The 19,087-nt window shown below is 39.7% G+C and overlaps 2 protein-coding genes across 2 annotated transcripts; both read left to right on the forward strand.

Moving 5' to 3' along the window:
• The first annotated feature begins 2,250 nt into the window (after window positions 1-2,250).
• Window positions 2,251-9,237, forward strand: LOC134006090 (NLR family CARD domain-containing protein 3-like). The gene is made up of 9 exons (XM_062445155.1): window positions 2,251-2,372; window positions 2,457-2,576; window positions 3,477-3,550; window positions 3,739-5,479; window positions 6,384-6,557; window positions 7,041-7,214; window positions 7,431-7,604; window positions 8,171-8,317; window positions 9,053-9,237. The coding sequence occupies exons 1-9, from the start codon at window positions 2,302-2,304 to the stop codon at window positions 9,060-9,062; spliced, it is 2,685 nt and encodes an 894-aa protein (XP_062301139.1). The 5' UTR covers window positions 2,251-2,301; the 3' UTR covers window positions 9,063-9,237.
• A 2,087-nt stretch (window positions 9,238-11,324) lies between these two features.
• On the forward strand, window positions 11,325-18,319 carry LOC134006129 (calcium uniporter protein, mitochondrial-like). The gene is made up of 9 exons (XM_062445219.1): window positions 11,325-11,591; window positions 14,421-14,481; window positions 14,631-14,798; window positions 15,366-15,470; window positions 15,653-15,810; window positions 16,081-16,187; window positions 16,330-16,426; window positions 16,582-16,698; window positions 18,113-18,319. The coding sequence occupies exons 1-9, from the start codon at window positions 11,520-11,522 to the stop codon at window positions 18,191-18,193; spliced, it is 966 nt and encodes a 321-aa protein (XP_062301203.1). The 5' UTR covers window positions 11,325-11,519; the 3' UTR covers window positions 18,194-18,319.
• Window positions 18,320-19,087: the final 768 nt, after the last annotated feature.

Here is a 19,087-nt window from a genome sequence, read left to right on the forward strand (position 1 = left end):
GAAGTGCAAAGTGCATCTATCTATCTATCTATCTATCTATCTATCTATCTATCTATCTATCTATCTATCTATCTATCTATCTATCTATCTATCTATCTATCAATACCACCTTTATCAGTTCTGAAATGCATATATTAACTTAGGGCTGTTCAATATATTGACATTATATCAATATCGTGATATGAGACTAGATATCGTCTTAGATTTTGGATATTGTAATACTGCGTGATACTGTATTTTCCTGTTATAAATGCAGCATTGCAGCAAAGTGATGTATTTTCTAAACTTACCAGACTGTTCTGTTATTTATCTTTTACCCACTTAGTCATTACATCCACATTAATGATGATTATTCTTCAAAAATCTTAATTTTTTCAATATTTTGTGATAGCACCGATTAGTCATTCCCACAATATCGTCCAATATCAATATCGAGGTATTTGGTAAAAAAAATATTGTGATATATGATTTTATCCATATGGCCCAGCCCTTTATTAACCAAAATAGGCCATTAACATTATAACTGCCTGAATGCACAACAGTGTCATCACACAAACCTTATACATCATCAGTAAGAGACGACGGGACTGAACACTGAAGTTATTTTAGAGGAGAGGAGGACAAAGAGTTTGGCCTGTGTCATCACTGATGCTTTGATGCCACTTTTTATCCAACTGACAATTGAAAATCAGTACATCTTGTTAAATTAGCATCCATGTACACGTCAACCCTGCTTGGCACTGGTTGTGGAGAAACTGGTGCAGGAGGAAGTGTGGGTTGAGAATGACAATGAACATGAGCTGAATTCTCTTCCTCCTGCTCCTCATAATGACTTTTTGTGTGCTTTGTTGCACCATTGCTTTTTTGTTAACCTACTTTAGAAGCAGCTGGCTAGCAAGAAGTAGCTTTTTTAACTCCCTCATAGCGGAGTTACAAAACTGTGGAAGGGTCATCACAGCTTTGGGGCATCTTTGGTCTGATTTCCTGCTTATGTGATTGGCCAACATAACGCAGCCTCACCACTGGTCAGGAGATGACTCAACGTCAGTTATGTCCCAACAGACAAGTTGAGACTGAACACACACACAGACATAATAGATATATTTTTAGATTAAGAATGAATCCCACTTTCCAGAAACAACATTATCTTAGATATGCATCACAAACAAAACTTCCATAGAAATCAGACCATCAGTGCTTTCAGGTATACCAAGTTAATCTCTGAGTTCTTGGAATATGATACCCATCCAAAAAATTAGTCAGATGATCAGACAGATTGGAATACAACAGATGAGCTGATAAATGCCATCTCTGTCTCCAGCGAGGGGAATTCCACAGAAAAAACACATTCATTCGTTAAAAATAATGCTCCAGTCTGTTGAGCATCCTGAGGCAACATTACAAAGCAGCTCTGCTTGTGGTTGAAAGTCCAAATTTGCATGTCAGAATACAAACTTTCTTCACTGTGCAAACAAATGAATGGAATTCCTGCCACAAATGTAAATTGTCATGTAAATGCTGGCAGCATGACTCTAATGATGGCAATGCTGGTTCTAATAACTCTGGTTTTCCCCTGAATTTTCCTCTAGTGTATCATCAGATTACATCATGGGATCAGAGTGTATCAGACATTTTTGATGACCTGCAAAACTTATCACATTACTACCAGCTGTACTTTGTATTTAGAGCTGATTCATATGTTAGTGAGCGTTAGGGTTGCAACAGTCAGTCAATTAGTCGATTAGTTGATTTATGTCGTATCATGAAGTGACAAAAAACATTTGGTAACAAGTTTAGAAACATGTGTGCAGTCTAAATGTCTAACAGATCAATAAAGTAAAATTCTCTGTTGTATTTCTGCATTCCTGACTCTGCGTTTATTGACATCTGATTGATTACTTTACCTTATTTGTCATAATAAGGAGCTAACCTGCCATACATAAGAACATTTGTAAAAGTAAAAGCTGAACAGATTTTTCAGATCAGCTTCTAATCTAACAGAATGTGGGTGTATGAAAGACACTTGACTCTGAAATAATAGGACGTGAACACGATGTTATTGTGACAGGATAATATTATGACAGGATATAGGGGAGAGGACACCAGGTTGAATAATAGTGTGGAGTTGTTTAATCTCAATATTATCTTTGTGATTTTTGAGGCATTTTGAGAGAAAAGAAGACGCTTTTAACGCTGACTGTGTTAATTTTATTTGTGTGTGTGGTTAAGGTCTAGAAGATGGGGATTCATTCAGAGGAAGAGGAGGACAAAGCAAAGTCTCCAGCATACAGCTGTGTGTCGATGAGGAGTAACCGCTCAATGGGATACCCTATATCCTTCAATACGAAACCAGCACATGATTCACACTCACAGTAAGATGCCACAAAGAAATGCAGTATGTACAAAGTTACATGTTACTAAGAACAACTACCTTCATAAGATGTTTATTTTTATAGAGACTGGAGCCAAATCAAGAGAGCAAAGTCTGTGGAGACTACAAGTCAGTCAACGACGAGTGAATGCCCCGATGATTTCCCTCCAGGCTCCAGTGATGAAACTCAACCATCACCTACAAAGTAAGACGATATTTGCAACTCTATATTTATATTCTGGGGCTCAGCTGAAATATCTGTGCATGGTTTACAGTTTACAGATAAATAAGCAGTTTCCTTTTTTTGGCTCATGTGCCAGCTGAACAATTTTCCTTGGATTGTATAGGCGCCATCTTCAAGACTGGTATCAAGTTCTTAAAACACAATGGTCACCAACCAAGCTGCTGGAGAACTACAGCTATGTCTGGGCTTGGTGACCACTGTTAAGATACATCCATGGTTCTCAGCAGACTGAAGCTCTGACTTTTGATTTTCAGAGATACCTTTTGTCTGTTCTGAATGTCAGAGTGACCAATCTCTGCAACAAGTTAAACATACTTAAAATAAAAGCTGAAGACAGGACTTGGCATTTAAATCAATCAATCAATCAATCTTTATTTGTATAGCGCCAAATCACAACAAAGTTATCTCAAGGCACTTTACACATAGAGCAGGTTCTAAACCGTACTCTTCAAGTTTTAATTTATAAAGAGACCCAACATTCCCACATGAGCAAGCATTTAGCGACAATGGCAAGAAAAAACTCCCTTTTAACAGGAAGAAACCTCAGACAGAACCAGGCTTTCCTTAAAATTCAGTGTGCACTGGGTGTGTGAAGAATGAAGCACAATCCACGCCTTCTTTCACACATCAGCATTTTCAGATGCTGTTAAATGATTTGACAGAGTTTCAAGCATACTGACACTTTAGAGCAGGTATTAAGTAAAGATCTTCATTCTAACGGCGTCTTATTCTTAAATTCCGAGTCTATATTGAAATATTTAACCTAACATCTAGACAGTATGTGCAAAATCTTAAAATGTTTTTGTTAAAAACGTTTAATTAAAGGCTTTTAGTGAGAAAGAACTGCCTTTGTATCCACAGAGGGACGGAGAGGTGTGGTGGTGCTGAGGAGGAGACGGTGTTACATCACATCTGCCCAGGTGGAGGCCAATCTGGTTAGTGGTTTGTGTGTGTTAGCATTGGTACTCACTAAATTAAGATGTTGACTTTTGCAAACATTATACCTGCTAAACACCAATACGTTAGCCTTGTCATTCATCTTATGTTTTGAATTTAAAGTACTGTAAAAGTATACTAGTTAAACCTTATTGATTCTTACTAGTTATGCTTTTCTCCTCTACAGTAGATGAGCATATGATCAGTGTGGAAGCAGGATGTGAAATCCTCCTGAACAGCAGCTACACTGAGGTCTACATCACAGAGGGACAGAGTGAAGAGGTTAATACCCAACATGAGGTTTGGCAGCTTGAGTCAGCCTCTAAGACGGAGAAAAACACTCCAATCAAGTGTCAGGACATCTTTAAAGTCTTACCTGACCAACAGAAACACATCAGAGTGGTTCTGATGAATGGCGTCGCTGGCGTTGGAAAAACCTTCTCAGTGCTGAAGTTCACTCTGGACTGGGCACAGCGCTCCGAAAACCAAGATATCAGTCTGCTGATTCTGTTCTCGTTTAGGTCGCTGAACTTGATCAAAGATGAGCAGTACAGTCTGCTCATGCTGATCCATGTTTTCTATCCAGCGTTACAGAAGCTCACAGCAGAGAAGCTCGCTGTCTGTAAAGTTTTGTTCATCTTTGACGGCCTGGATGAAAGCAGACTTTCACTGGATTTCAACAACAGTGAGGTCGTATCTGATGTCACACAGAAGTCATCAGTCAGCGTGCTGTTGACAAACCTCATCAAGGGGAAGCTGCTTCCCTCGGCTCTCATCTGGATAACTTCCAGACCTGCAGCAGCCAATCAGATCCCTTCTTCATGTGTGGACAGAGTAACAGAAGTACGAGGCTTCACTGACGACCAGAAGGAGGAGTACTTCAGGAGGAGATTCAGTGATGAAGAGCAGTCCAGCACAATCATCTCACACATCAAGACATCCAGGAGCCTCCACATCATGTGTCACATCCCAGTCTTCTGCTGGATCACTGCTACAGTTCTGGACCACATGTTGACTACAGACCAGAGAGAAGAGCTGCCCAAGACCCTGACTGACATGTACTCACACTTCCTGCTGGTTCAGACAAAGAGGAAGAAGAACAAGTATGATGAGGGACATGAGACGAGTCCACAGGAGCTGACGGAGGCTGACAGGAAACTTCTTCTGAAGCTGGGGAGGCTGGCGTTTGAACAACTGGAGAAAGGAAACATCATGTTCTACCAAGAAGACCTGGAGCAGTGTGGTCTTGATGTCACAGAGGCCTCGGTGTTATCAGGAGTTTGTACAGAGATCCTTAAAAGAGAGAGTGTGATCTTCAAGAAATCAGTCTATTGCTTTGTTCATCTGAGCCTTCAGGAGTTTCTTGCGGCAGTGCATATTTTTCATTGTCAGGCAAACAAGGATAATGAGACACTAGAGGCGTTCCTCGGAAAGGACTGGAGTAGGTATCGTAGCCATTACCCATCCCTGGAAATGTTCTTGAAAAAAGCTTTGGATGAATCACTTAAGAGTGAAAATGGCCACCTAGACTTATTCACCCGCTTCCTTTATGGCCTCTCACTTGAGCCAAATCAGAGGCTGTTAGGAGGCCTGCTGGGTGAGACAGAACATTGTCCAGAAAACATCCAGAGAGTCATCCACAACCTGAAAGAGAGGAGCACTTACAACATCTCTCCCGACAGAAGCATCAACATCTTCCACTGTCTAATGGAAATAAATGACCGTTCAGTACATCAAGAGACCCAAAAGTACCAGAAGTCAGACAACAGATCAGAGACAAAACTCTCTGAGATTCACTGCTCAGCTCTGGCCTACATGTTGCAGACATCAGAGGAGGTCCTGGATGTGCTGGACATGAAGGCATACAGGACGTCAGAGGAGGGTCGACTCAGACTGATCCCAGCTGTGAGGAACCACAGAAAGGCACGGTGAGTCCAAAGTCATTTACTGCTGGGATTTATCCTGAAAGATTAGCTAAGACTAAAGGTACTTCTATCTTAAGGTAAGATGTGTATGACTTTGTACTCTCAAATAGGAGAAGTAGATTTAAAGCCAGGCAAACTTAAATGGGGATGAAATAAACATGCATCATTTCATGCAGCTCTTCAAGACTTGTCAAATGTTATCAGACTGAGTGGATCAAATTGCAATTGTGAAATGACTCATTTTGGGGTGGTTGTGGTCTGTATTAGCATATCTCAGAGGAAACAGATTTATGGATTAAATTCATCCACAGAAGCAGTGACATTAGGCCAACAAGCTGTGAAAACACACAGGCAGCATGGACACATTTATACAAAGCTAAACTAACATAGCATTATCAAGCTAACATTACTTTATCTTTCCTGTTGCTATCAGAAGGAATGAGTCAGTTCCATGATTAATGTTGGCATTCAGCCGTCTAAGTCTTCCTCTCGATGTTCACTAAAGAGGTATTGTTACATTAATGTTAATCAGATAAAGTGGCATTTTCCACTAACCTGGAGAGAGACGAGAATGACACATGTACCCATGGTAACTGTACACAACAAAGATGGCGACAGCTGCTTAGGAAATGTAAAAACTTTAAATGCAAAACAGAAATCACTGACAAAAGACTAGACTAGAATTTTTAGTAGTTTTTGTTCATATAACTAACATTTTGGTCAAATAAATAGACCTAAATTAACATTGCTGATATTGAAAGTACTAGGCGACAGGCAACTTGATTGACCATTGTAATTTTGAATATATTTGACTTCTCATCTGGGAGGTTTCATCTGATCTGATGACTGATGGGGAGGTCCGTGTGTCCAACCAGTCTGTTAATTGATTTTCCATTTAAATCTGCAGACTTTCTCGCTGTCGACTATCAGACAGTCACTGTGAAGTCTTGGCCTCGGCTCTGAAGTCCAACCCCTCCCATCTGCGAGAGCTGGACTTGAGTAACAACATCCTGCAGGATTCAGGCGTGAAGTTTCTGTCCATTGGTCTGGAGAGTCCACATTGCAGACTCAAGACTCTCAGGTCAAACACTTTCTATTCAGTTCTGTATTAATACATTTAATAGGTTTTTCTATTAGTTTGGTAAAGTTGTACTCATTAGTTTACTCTCAAGATAGCTTTATGTAATTAGTTCTGTGTTGATTCTGTGTAATATTTACATGTCATATATGCCTGCTATCTTGATCCACATTAACAAATGACTGAGATCAATTTGCTTACATAGGAGGAAAGTCTAAAGTAGAAGTTGGGTATTATAGTTATACAGAAATATGTCTGTAGAAGTGCTATGTTTCACCTCTCATCCAACAGGCTTCTTCGTCCTTGTCTTTAAGAGCAAGTCCAGTCGCCTGGCAGCCACTGTTTTTTAGATAGGGAGGAAGTACCCAGGATTATTTAAGAACAGACAGTTGTGGGTCAAACTTTTCGGTTTTGGCAGGCCATATCTACATTCAGCCTAAATTAGGCTTTGTTATCTAAATGCTGTATTCTTTATTCTTGCTTCAGGATGAGTGACTGCTGGCTGTCAGAGAGCTGCTGTTCTTCTTTGGCCTCAGCTCTGAAGTCCAACACCTCCCACCTGAGAGAGCTGGACCTCAGTAACAACAAACTGCAGGATTCAGGAGTAAAACTTCTGGCTGCTGGACTGGAGAGTCCAAACTGTAGACTGCAGACTCTAAGGTCAGACACCTTTTACTCATCTCTGTATTGAAGAATTATTCTTTTAATTGTAGTTTGGGACACCATAATTATCTGCAAGTTCACCATCAATGGTAGTTTATTTTTACTTTATATTCATGCATGTAGCAATGGGTGTAAATGGAGCGTAAAGATAAATTGGATCTAAAAAAAAACTGGTTTAATATAGGATTGTCAACTGCTTTTTTCCTCATTTAGTTTGAGGCACTGCAGCTTGTCAGAGCGCTGCTGTTCCTCTTTGGCCTCAGCTCTGAAGTCCAACCCCTCCCATCTGAGAGAGCTGGACCTGAGTTATAACAACCTGCAGGATTCAGGGGTGAAGCTGCTGTCTGCTGGACTGGAGAGTCCAAACTGTAGACTGCAGACCCTCAGGTCAGACACCTTTTATTAATTAATGTTAATAAATATTCAGTGTCTTTTAATTGTAATTTGGGACACATTGTGAAGGAACGTTGATGATTTCTGTGAATATAATTGGTTAGAAGTTTCAAAGCAGAAATATGCAAATTTTTAAGTAATTATATCTCATTCTTTCCCCGTTATTCTATCCAATAATTCAAATTCTACCAAAACAATCAAAACTAAACAATCAGAACAAGAACAAAAACAATCAAATGTGTATTTTCTCATGAAATAGGACATTGTAGTTGTGTTTTGGTATTTCCCCCTATTGTTGATTATTCAAGCATGTTCCTTGATCTTCATAAAGTCATTCAGTTATAAAGTCTCTTAACTCCCAAATGATTTATTCTTCTGTTAAATAGTTAATTCATTGCTTTGAACATTTTTGGAGGGCTGCTCAGATCCTCCATAGAGTTCGAAGAGATTGAGTGTTTGCGTTTCCTTTACTCGCATTTCTTGCTTCCTGTTTTCACACCTAAAAACCTCAGCAGCTGTGATGAGTCATCGCTTAACTTTATGCTTTGTTCTTTGTACAGACTCATTTTCTGCGGCTTGTCAGATAGCAGCTTTTTGGCCTCAGCTCTGAAGTTCAATCCCTCCCATCTGAGAGAGTTAGACCTGCGAGACAACGAACTGAAGGATTCAGGCGTGAAGTTGCTGTCTGCTGATTTAGAGACTCTGAGGTCAGAAACATTTTGTTCAGTTATGTGTTAAATAATATGTGTACATTAATGTTCTCTGCCCTCTATGTGTTGTTTGGGTGATAATTTATATTCATTATTATGAAGTTTTAGCCACAGTTTTATGTAACACATGTGAGATAACAACGGTTTAAATTAGTCCAGTCTAAAACAATTAGTTAAACAAACATGAACATTTCAGTACTATAAATTGATATAATCTATCACATTGCACATTATCCGGCATAAAAAAGCCAGGCAAAATAAAATAAAAAGTGTCACAAGAAAGAAAAAAAAAAGTCCGGTGTAACAAAAAAAAACCAGGCAAAAAAAAAAGTCTGTCACAAGATAGAAAAAAAAAGTCTGGTGTAACAAAAAAAAAACAGGCAAAAAAAAAAGTCTGTCACAAGAAAAAAAAAGAAAAGTCCGACGTAAAAAAAAAAAAAAACCAGGCAAAAAAAAAAAAAAAAGTCTGGCGTAAAAAAAAAAAAAAAGCCAGGCAAAAAAAAGAAAAGAAATGGTCTGTCACAAGAAAAAAAAAAAAAGTCTGGCGTAAAAAAAAAAAAGTCCGTCACAAGAAAAAAAAAAAAGAACAGGCAAAAAAAGTCCGGCACAAGAAAAAAAACATTTATTATTTTTTTGGACAGACATCAACATGCTGGTTCTAATAAAAATATATATTTTTATGAAGCAAAGTGTTGTGATGACAGTATGTGTTTGTTCTGCTCTTCTCTGCAGGATGAAATGATCCTGCATTACAAGACGTGAGCGCGGAGACGGATCACAACCATCCAGCTGTCATATGATGTACTCTGTCTGACAGACTAAGAGCTGTTTCTACTGACTTCTAGTGGTTGTGGTTGGACTTCTCTACATAGTGCAATAATGAGCAATAACAGCTTTCATATAGTCAACGAGCACTTTATTAGGAGCACTTGTGCAATCTAATGCAATTAAACTACAACAGCTCTACAAAGCCATAAATTCCACTTTTACAAACCTACAATACATTTTCAGTTTCTTTTAACATTGTCTGGGTGACAGTGAGTAAAAACTTGACTTCTCTCCTAAAATATAATAATAAAACCAGGAAAATAGTATAGTTGCAAATACAAAAACAACCAAATAAAACAATAAACTAAAATGTTAAGGTGTCGTCATCTGCTGCTTGTCTCAGATTCTCATCACACTATTCAGTTGGAGGATAAAACCTAAAAGCTGCCTCATAGAAAGTTTTTGAATCAACGAAAAGACTCCAGAGGATCGGATGTTATTGGACACAAGGAAACACTGAATGAAAAAATACATGTAGCACACATTGGAGTAAATCCAAATATTGCACATAAATAGATGTGATAATTGCACACGATAGAGTTAATGTTAATGCTGCCTAATTAATTCAGGTTTTTTTTTTTAAAGCACTTTCCAAATAGACAAAGGAGTTTATATTTATCTGACGTTTTGTATCGATTGATAAAAAATGAGCCATGCAGTAATTTAGACAAATGTATTGAGATGCTTTGTAGAATAAAATCAAATTGTGAGGACAGTGAAGATTCACACCACTAGTGTTGGTTGGATGTGTTGGTCGGTGTACAGTCGTTAAGTGGAAAGCTGCGTTCACACCAAAAGCATCTGACGCAAAAAAATCGCTTGAATCGCGCCACTTGATCATAAATATACATTTTTGGATCATCGCTTCATTCGCTTCATTTGTGCTTGCGTCACAGATGTGACGTTGGGAGAAACTCGCCGCTGATTGGATGTCGCAGCGTGATGTCGCCTGAAAAGTTCAATTTTTCCAACTTTGTTCGCGCCGCTTCAGATGCTTCAGATGCTTCAGATGCTTCAGATGCTTTAGATGCTTCAGATGCTTTAGATGCTTCAGCCTGATATGAAATTGCGTGTTATTGTTATTTTCAGAAGCTTTTGGTGTGAACGCAGCTTAAAGTGAGAAGCGTTTTGCACTCAGTTTAACAGTTTGTGTGCGGTTTGTAAGAAAGGTGCAGGTGTGAGCAGCGTGAGGTGTTAGTATATCTGGGATCATTGTGTTAAATGTTGAGCTGTAATCTATGAAGAGCATTACTAACTCCTTTTTTCTATTTTAGCTTCATTTAATTTACAGTTAACACTTTTAATCGTGTTTATTGTTCTGTTTATTTTGCCATGAGTTGCTTTTATGTCCTGTTTTGCAGTTTTTGTTTTCATGTAAATCACAATAATTACTCACTGTTGAAATGTGACATACAAACAGATTTATTGATTTGTGTTTTTAATTATGGCTTCCAAAGAACGGTGATACATGTCTGTTACTTACTTACATGGTGCTTTAAACCCTTCCAGTGCTTGAAAAACAAATAAAATAAAGATCTATCTATCTATCTAAAAGATTCTACCTGCTCTGATCTGGTTTTTATGTTCCTTATGAATAAATCTGAATGTGACTTTTATAATTCATCCTGCTAAAAACTATTTAATTACACTGTAAGAAATGGAAACTTTAACTTGTGCATGAAGGAGGACACACTGTTTATTAAACAGCATTGTGCATTTATACATTTTCAAATATCACACAAGCATCCTGTAGGATAATTACATCATCTATCTCATGTCTCCTGTTCGCTCTGCACATTATGGCTCCATCGTGTGGTTAAATAAAAACACATCAATCCAGTTAAAAGAACAAACCAAATATCCACAAATTCATTTTAACCCTTCTGTTGTCCTCGAGTCAAGGAAAGAAGGGAGGAAAGAGGAAGGAAAGGAGGGAGGAATCCTTCTTTCCTCCTTCCCTCCTAACTTCCTTCCTTCCTTCTTTCCTCTGTACTTCTTTCCTTCTTTCCTCCGCCCTTCCTTCCTCGAGGACTCCAGTCTGTGAAACCCAAACTAAGCTCATCTGTGGTCCACCAACCAGCAACAGAGGAAGAGACAGAACACAGGATATGAAAACACACGCAGCACTAAGACCACAACAGGAAGTAAAAGACTTCTTCTTCCTGTCTCTCTGAGTTTCACCAGCTTTAAACTTCTCCCTGCAGCAGTCAGGAGAGGGTTAAAAACTCCCCGTTCCTCTTCCTGCTGCTCTGCATGCCATGAAACCTGTTTCTGCTTGTCTCCACCCTCCAGCCTGGGTGTGTCAGCTGGATTACAACACTGAACAACTTCAGATCTTCAACTTTTGTTTGTCTGGACTGCAGCGTCCACAATGTTCGTGTCCAGATTTCTCTGCAGATTAAGTTCCAGCTGCTCTCGACCGGCAAGACACCGGATCTACAAGGTAAGTTAAACAAAACAGAAAGTTTTAATGCAGGAATCAGATTCTTCTACAAGACTGGAGAAAAGATCAACAGCTGCTTTTAGTACAGTTTGCGTCCATGTTGAACTGATTAAAACCAGAAGAAGAACTCACATCCTTTACTTACTTTAAAGTCCTGCATGAAAAATCCTACTATAGTAAAAGTACTGCAGTATTATGAGTGATGTAGTATGCAGTATTACAGTAAAAGTACTGCAGTATTATGAGCGATGTAGTATGCAGTATTACAGTAAAGTACTGCAGTATTATGAGTGATGTAGTATGCAGTATTACAGTAAAAGTACTGCAGTATTATGAGTGATGTAGTATGCAGTATTACAGTAAAAGTACTGCAGTATTATGAGTGATGTAGTATGCAGTATTACAGTAAAAGTACTGCAGTATTATGAGTGATGTAGTATGCAGTATTACAGTAAAGTACTGCAGTATTATGAGTGATGTAGTATGCAGTATTACAGTAAAAGTACTGCAGTATTATGAGTGATGTAGTATGCAGTATTACAGTAAAAGTACTGCAGTATTATAGTGATGTAGTATGCAGTATTACAGTAAAAGTACTGCAGTATTATGAGTGATGTAGTATGCAGTATTACAGTAAAAGTACTGCAGTATTATGAGTGATGTAGTATGCAGTATTACAGTAAAGTACTGCAGTATTATAGTGATGTAGTATGCAGTATTACAGTAAAAGTACTGCAGTATTATAGTGATGTAGTATGCAGTATTACAGTAAAGTACTGCAGTATTATAGTGATGTAGTATGCAGTATTACAGTAAAAGTACTGCAGTATTATAGTGATGTAGTATGCAGTATTACAGTAAAAGTACTGCAGTATTATAGTGATGTAGTATGCAGTATTACAGTAAAGTAGTGGTTTGGTCCTCTGACTGATATATTATTATTATGACATCATTAGATTATTAATAGTGAAGCATCAGTGTTAGAGCAGCATGTTACTGTTGTAGCTGCTGGAGGTGGAGCTAGTTTACACTACTTTATATACAGTTAGCTAGTTTAGTCCAGTGGTTCCCAACCTAGGGGTGGGGCCCCTCCAAAGGGTCAGCAGATAAATGTGAGGGGTGGTGACATCATATAAACAAAGGCTCCACTTATACCAGTAAATATGTGAATTGGTTGTTTTACTGCTCAAACTTTCAGCACTGAGTCACAACAGGAAGTGGCCGAGTCACATGTGTGTCTGAGCTGTTTTGACATGCAGCTGTAAAGGAAACGATCTGTAACACATGAAATACCAGTTTACTACAGAAACTCATCAGTATGACAAATCTTGTTTGGAGGCCTCCTAACCTATTTCGAGCAGTAATGAATACACAAATCTGCATCATGTTCTATATATATGAGACCAAATGTTAATTTTTTACACCTAAACCACTTCACATATCAGACGACTGAAGTGTTATTTATCGGACCTGTTTAACCCTCCCGTCGTCCTCCCGGGTCAAATTGACCCCGTCTGTTTTGACTGTTCTTTCTTTCCTTCCTTCCCTTTTTCTTTGCTCCCTCCTCCTTCCATACTTCTTTCCTCACTTCCTTCCTCCTTTCCTTCCTCCCTTCCTTCTCTCCTTACTTCCTTCCTCTTTTCCTCACTCCCTCCCTCCTTACTCCTTTCCTTCCTTCCTTCCTCATTCCTTCTTTCCTCCCTTCCTTCTCTCCTTACTTCCTTCCTCTTTTCCTCACTCCCTCCCTCCTTACTCCTTTCCTTCCTTCCTTCCTTCCTTCCTCATTCCTTCTTTCCTCCCTCCTCATTCCTTCCTTCCTTCTTTCCTCCCTTTCTTCCTCCCTTTCTTCCTTCCTTCCTCCTGTCCTTCCTTGACCTGAGGACAACAGGAGGGTTAAACTGGAATAAAGATAAAGGTGCACATGAACAAATGACCTAAACACAATTCACAAATGAGTATTTTGTGTTTCATAACAGAAACGATCTGTTCAGAGCATTTATTCATACGAGTCATTTTTAGCCAAATGAGTATCATAATAACCTGTGAGTGCTCATTACATCTGCCCTCCGATACAATCCTACAGTGCTCATAAATCAGTTTTATTCATATTTTTATTGATTTTTTCACAATGTACAAAATTATGACAGGATTGTAAAACGTACAGGTGCATAGAACCTAATGCAAAACCCTCCCCTTGCCCTCCTTAGCAGCTTTAACAAGCCTAGTTGTAGCATCCTTCCACCTAAGCAATATTGCACGTCTGGCAAGGAGAGAGGCGATAGACAGAGTTGATGTATGAGTGAGGCGTGTATCGGCCTCGCCCACGGTGCCAAAGAGAAAAACTAAAGGGTTGGGCTCTACATCAATATTGACAATGAGTGATAAAGTTTGACTTTCCTCCAGAACTTCTCCAGACTAGGGCATGTGGATAAGGGAGGCCTCATCTGTCTTACATTTGTCACAGCATCAGTTTTATTTTTAAACCAATGAAAAATGAACAAAACATGTCGGCTCATGTTTCCACGTCATTGGTTAGTTGAAGAATCCTTTAAAAAAACGGGTTTATTAACTGTTTAGTTGCTGCTTCTTGTCTCGTTCTCAGTGGATTGTAAATGAATGTAGTCAATAGATACGTCAGATAACATTAATGACAGTATTAATAGTTTATCCACTACTACTGTAGTTTTCATTGACAGTTTAGGCATTAAATCAACTTGGGCACAGTTAGAAGAAACTATCATTATATACAAATAAAAAAAGGGAAGAAAAACGTGTAAATGTGATCTGACTCCTGTGTAAATAAAAGTCTTTCTTCTCTCTCTCTCTCAGTCCAGTCCAGTCTGGTCTACCTGTGTTGTCTCCAGTTTCAGCAGCCAGCCTCCATCCAAAGGTAAACTCATGTCAAAATGTTTTCAGTTAGCTTAGCTTAGCATAAAGACTCAGACTCAACTATTAGTTCAATCTGTGGTTTAATGAATGAACTGACTGGTACCTCTCTCTCTCTCTCTCTCTCTCTCTCTCTCTCTCTCTCTCCCTCAGATGCGTCTGTTCGTTACAGTTTCGGTCGCCCCGTCCTCTCTGTGCATTTCCCCGCTGGTCGGAAGTTTCGTTTCATTCTGACGCCCATGTTGACCACGGTGGGCGATCTGCTGCGTGACATCACAGCCAAAGACCCCGAGGTGCACGCCACCGCGCTGCTCAATGGAGGTACCGAACAGACTACTGGCTACCTGAAGGACCTCGTTCCTTAAGGGGCGTTCAGACCAAACACGATGAACGAGAATCTGTCGCGTTATCACTCGAGTTTCGACGCGTGACCATTTTGTGACCATAATGTAAAATTGGCGTCAATGCGTGAGTAGCGAGCCCGCCCATTCTCACTAGATAACAGCAACATTGCTTCTTTAATCATCAACCATGGCTGATATCACTTACTCTTTTCTCTCATATATGTCCCTGAGGCTCCTGAAAGCAAAAAGATCATCATTTTCAACTCACTAATTGACGCGATGAACGCGGATTCTCATCTTTGCATTGACTTTACATGAAATCTCGACCCGCGACATCACGTTTGGTCTGAAAGCCCCTTTAGTCTGTTAAGTCTGACTTTAACCCTGAAACAGTCCTCTGAAGATGTGAGGACAGACAAATGTCCCCACTTTCTTAAAATGTCGTCACTTTTTTAAACTGTCTTTCCACATGTAACAAGAAAACAACAAGTACTGTCACAAATGAATAACATGAACGATCTTCCTCTTCCCTTCTTCTCCTCAGACGGACAGAGAATCTCTTCTTGCACTTTTATGGAAAATGTTTTAAATAAAGATTTCCAGCTCGTCATCAATGACACCACGTACAACATCCGCTCACCTGGACCAGGTAAAAACCTTTGTGTGTCTCTGCTGAACTTCTTGCTCTTCTCGTCATTCAGAGCGATACAGAAATGTTTTTCTTGATATTTGGAGAAGTTTGGCACACCAAAATGTTTCTAACTGGCTTTTTAATCTTTAGTACTTTTACATATTAATCTCTCTCTCTCTCTCTCCCCCCCCCCCCCCCAGGCTCGTCTCATGAACACGTGTTGGGTCTGGAAGATATGAAGTACGTGGTCCAGCTGCTCCACTCGGCTCTGAATCTTCCTCAGCAGCAGCATCTCCAACACAGCGAGCTGATGGTCAGACAGGAGAAACTCAAACAGCAGCTGCAGCCGCTGGAGACGGTAAATACTACACATACAGTACTACTATAAATACTACAATGTGATATGCACCAGCCAAGCAATGCATATTACTACATTATACTACAAATAGTACTAATACTACTACTGCTTTACACTAAATATTACTACTTCATGAGCTCTGATGGACATTCACACTGTGTGACGTAGGACTAAATGCAGTGACATCTTGATAAGTAAGCGTATGACACCTTGATGGCCGACTGCTGAATATGAATATACCTGTGTGTGTGTGTGTGTGTGTGTGTGCAGGTGAGAGCCCAGGTGGCGCAGGAGGCGGAGTCTAGAGCATCGATGCTGGGCTGGGCGGGCCTCGCCTACCTGTCACTGCAGGGAGGATTCCTGGGTTACCTCACCTGGTGATGAACACACACACGTTTACTACATCTGGACCAGTCAGCTAGCTCTCAGTCATATGACATGTTCGGTTGTGTGTGTGTGTGTGTGTGTGTGTGTGTGTGTGTGTGTGTGTGTGTGTGTGTGTGTGTGTGTGTGTGGCAGGTATGTGTTTGCCTGGGACGTGATGGAACCAGTCACATACTTCATCACCACCACCACCAGCCTGGTCTTCTTCGCCTACTACATCCTCACCAAACAGGTAAAAACCCTAATTTGTGTTTTCTACGTTTGTGAGGACCAAATCATATTTTACACCCTGTCTTCAGTGTTAGTGTCAATCACAAGTGCTGATCCACAAATGTGTGTGTGTGCGTGTGTGTGTGTGTGTGTGTGTGTGTATGTGTGTGTTTTCAGGATTTCATTTGCCCAGATGTGAGAGATCGTCAGTTTCTCAACTTCTTCCACCAGAGAGCATCTCGCCAGAAATTTGATGTTCAAAAATACAACCAGCTGAAAGACGAGCTGGCAGAGGTGATGAACTCTCTCTCACACACACAGACACACACACACACACACACACACACACACACACACACACACACACACACACACACACACACACACGGAAATACAAAAAACGACATATTTTCTGCCAGTTAAAGAAATTCCCAACAAAACCAATTTAACGTTGCATCACCTCCACCACCAATATTCAAAAAATTCATTGTTAAATATCTGCAAATTACTCCGAAATTTCCAGGGAAATCTGTATAAAATTAAAAAGGGACCTGTAAAATAAAGTCTTTTTCTACTTTCCAAGAAAATTAGCAAAACAAAATGCAAATAAATGTATGTTTCCACCAGAACTGCATTCTATCAAAAGGCCACCAGGGGGCGACCGTTTTGGTGTCAAAAGGACTTCCGTCTCTATACAAGTCAATGGAGAATTCACCAACTTCTCACTTGATTTCTAACCTCAGTAAACGTTTTCAAAATGTGTTTATGGTCTCATTCGCTAGTTTAAAGCCTTCTTCAATGCAGTATGATGTTCATTTGGGACATTTTGGCCTCCCTGATTTTATATGTGACGATAAAGCAGGGTATGCATTAGGGCGTGGCTACGTGGTGATTGACAGGTTGATTGGTTCACAGGTTCAGGAGGGCGCCTCATGCTACTCCTGATGCCCATATAAGTAGAATCCCTGTTTTTATTTTTCCCAGCATGCACCTGAAATTTTCAAGATGGCGCTGCTCAGATCCGATACTATTGGCCTCCGAGCAGCAGTCCACAAACTAATGGGTGACGTCACGGATGTTACGTCCATTTCTTATATACAGTCTATGGATAGGACCCACCGGACTCTGGAGGTGACCTAATCATTCTGCAACCGTTTATAGGTGTTTATTTTGGTGCTTTCTGTTGACGTCAACCTCAAGTCCCACCCAGGAATTTTTCGGCACCACATGGAGTCAATACCGCGAGGGCAGGGACTCGTTTTGCCCCCCGTAAAAGCTCTGTAAAAGCTGAAGATTATCCTTCACGGTTCCTGCTGTGGACACACAGGCCAAAAAATTACCCCGAAGTTCCTGCAGTGGAAACGTCCCTAAAGACTTAAATACAGACAGAACTAATATGTCGATTGGGAACAGGTGACTAGACGAGGGCAGGCTGGGAGCTGATTGGTTGGGCAGAGTTAATGAACGTGATTCAGGGCAGGTGTGGAGAGGAAAAAGGGCTGAGGAGGAGAGCAGGAAACTGAAAATCTAAATTCCAGAAAACACTCGTATACAACCCAAATATAAATAAGCAAAACCAAAATGACCAAAAGGACCGAACCGAAGCTCAACACTGGAAACCACGAGAACAAACATAACTAGTCCGAAAACCATGAGGCCAAGACATTTTCACAGATAATCTGAAACTCGTGTGTGTGTGTGTTTTCAGGTGGAGAGTACTCTCAGGAGGTTGAGGAGTGCCATTCGGCTGCAGCTTCCCGTGGATCATATCCGTCAAACAGCAAAATGAGATTTTACATTTGCACTTTTCTTTTTTCCCTTTTTTTAAACAAATTTGACAATGTAATTTTTATATATTGTGTTTCAAAAAAATGTTGTTTTCTGTTTTTAATTAAAAACCCAGTGGGGGGAAAAAGTTCGTATCCTGCATCATTTGTTCATCCTTCTCTGGTTATCTGCCAGGTAAATGTCCTTCTGAAAAAATATTTAACAAAGGACAAAAACACGGTAGCTATAGAAACAGATTCCCTCACTATATTAAGCATATCAGTATTTTATTAACTATACTAGCAGAAAAACATGTTGTATTGGTATTTTAATGACAATAGACATTCAAATGTGCTTTCAATGTAAAGTGATGGAGTCAGTTAAAGTAGATGATCAGCTTCTATTGAGCTTCATCAGTGTGAGTTAGTCATATCAAGTGATATCTGATACATTTACTGTGTTTTTAGCATCAGATTCCCTCTTAGTGTTTCCCTGTTGAGCTGTGGTGTAACCATAGTAACACATTTACTCTCCTCCTTTCTTTCTTTCTTTCTTTCTTCCCTGTTGAGCTGTGGTGGAAGTATAGTAACACAAAGACTTTGCTACTAAAAACACTGCAACGTTCAAACATAGAAGATGAAGATTTGACTCTTTTACTCTCATTGTTCTTCCTCTTCTTCATCCTTTCTGTCCTCATCTTCCTCCTCCTTTCTTCTTGTTCTTTATTCCTCTTCTTTCCTTCTGTCTTTCTTTCCTCATCTTCCTACGCCACTTTCTTGTTCTTTCTTCCTCTTCCTTGTCTTTTGTCCCTTTCTTTCTTTCTTTCTTTCTTCCTCTCTTCCCCTTCTTACTTTCTTTCTTAAATTCAGACGACTGAAGCTTCATACTAGCTTCAGATCAACTTTTAAATCCATGT

The sequence above is a fragment of the Scomber scombrus genome, chromosome 23 (assembly GCF_963691925.1).
Source record: "Scomber scombrus chromosome 23, fScoSco1.1, whole genome shotgun sequence".
Taxonomy (NCBI): Eukaryota; Metazoa; Chordata; class Actinopteri; order Scombriformes; family Scombridae; genus Scomber; species Scomber scombrus.

What these genes read in the sequence shown, in the direction of transcription:
- LOC134006090 (XM_062445155.1), top strand. Translation starts at nt 2,302, where the DNA reads ATGAGGAGTAACCGCTCAATGGGATACCCTATATCCTTCAATACGAAA. An exon ending in TGCAGACTCAAGACTCTCAG is followed by an intron (nt 6,558 to 7,040) that starts GTCAAACACTTT and finishes TTCTTGCTTCAG; the next exon opens with GATGAGTGACTGCTGGCTGT. An exon ending in TGTAGACTGCAGACCCTCAG is followed by an intron (nt 7,605 to 8,170) that starts GTCAGACACCTT and finishes TTCTTTGTACAG; the next exon opens with ACTCATTTTCTGCGGCTTGT.
- LOC134006129 (XM_062445219.1), top strand. Translation starts at nt 11,520, where the DNA reads ATGTTCGTGTCCAGATTTCTCTGCAGATTAAGTTCCAGCTGCTCTCGA. An exon ending in AGCTGCAGCCGCTGGAGACG is followed by an intron (nt 15,811 to 16,080) that starts GTAAATACTACA and finishes GTGTGTGTGCAG; the next exon opens with GTGAGAGCCCAGGTGGCGCA. An exon ending in TGAAAGACGAGCTGGCAGAG is followed by an intron (nt 16,699 to 18,112) that starts GTGATGAACTCT and finishes GTGTGTTTTCAG; the next exon opens with GTGGAGAGTACTCTCAGGAG.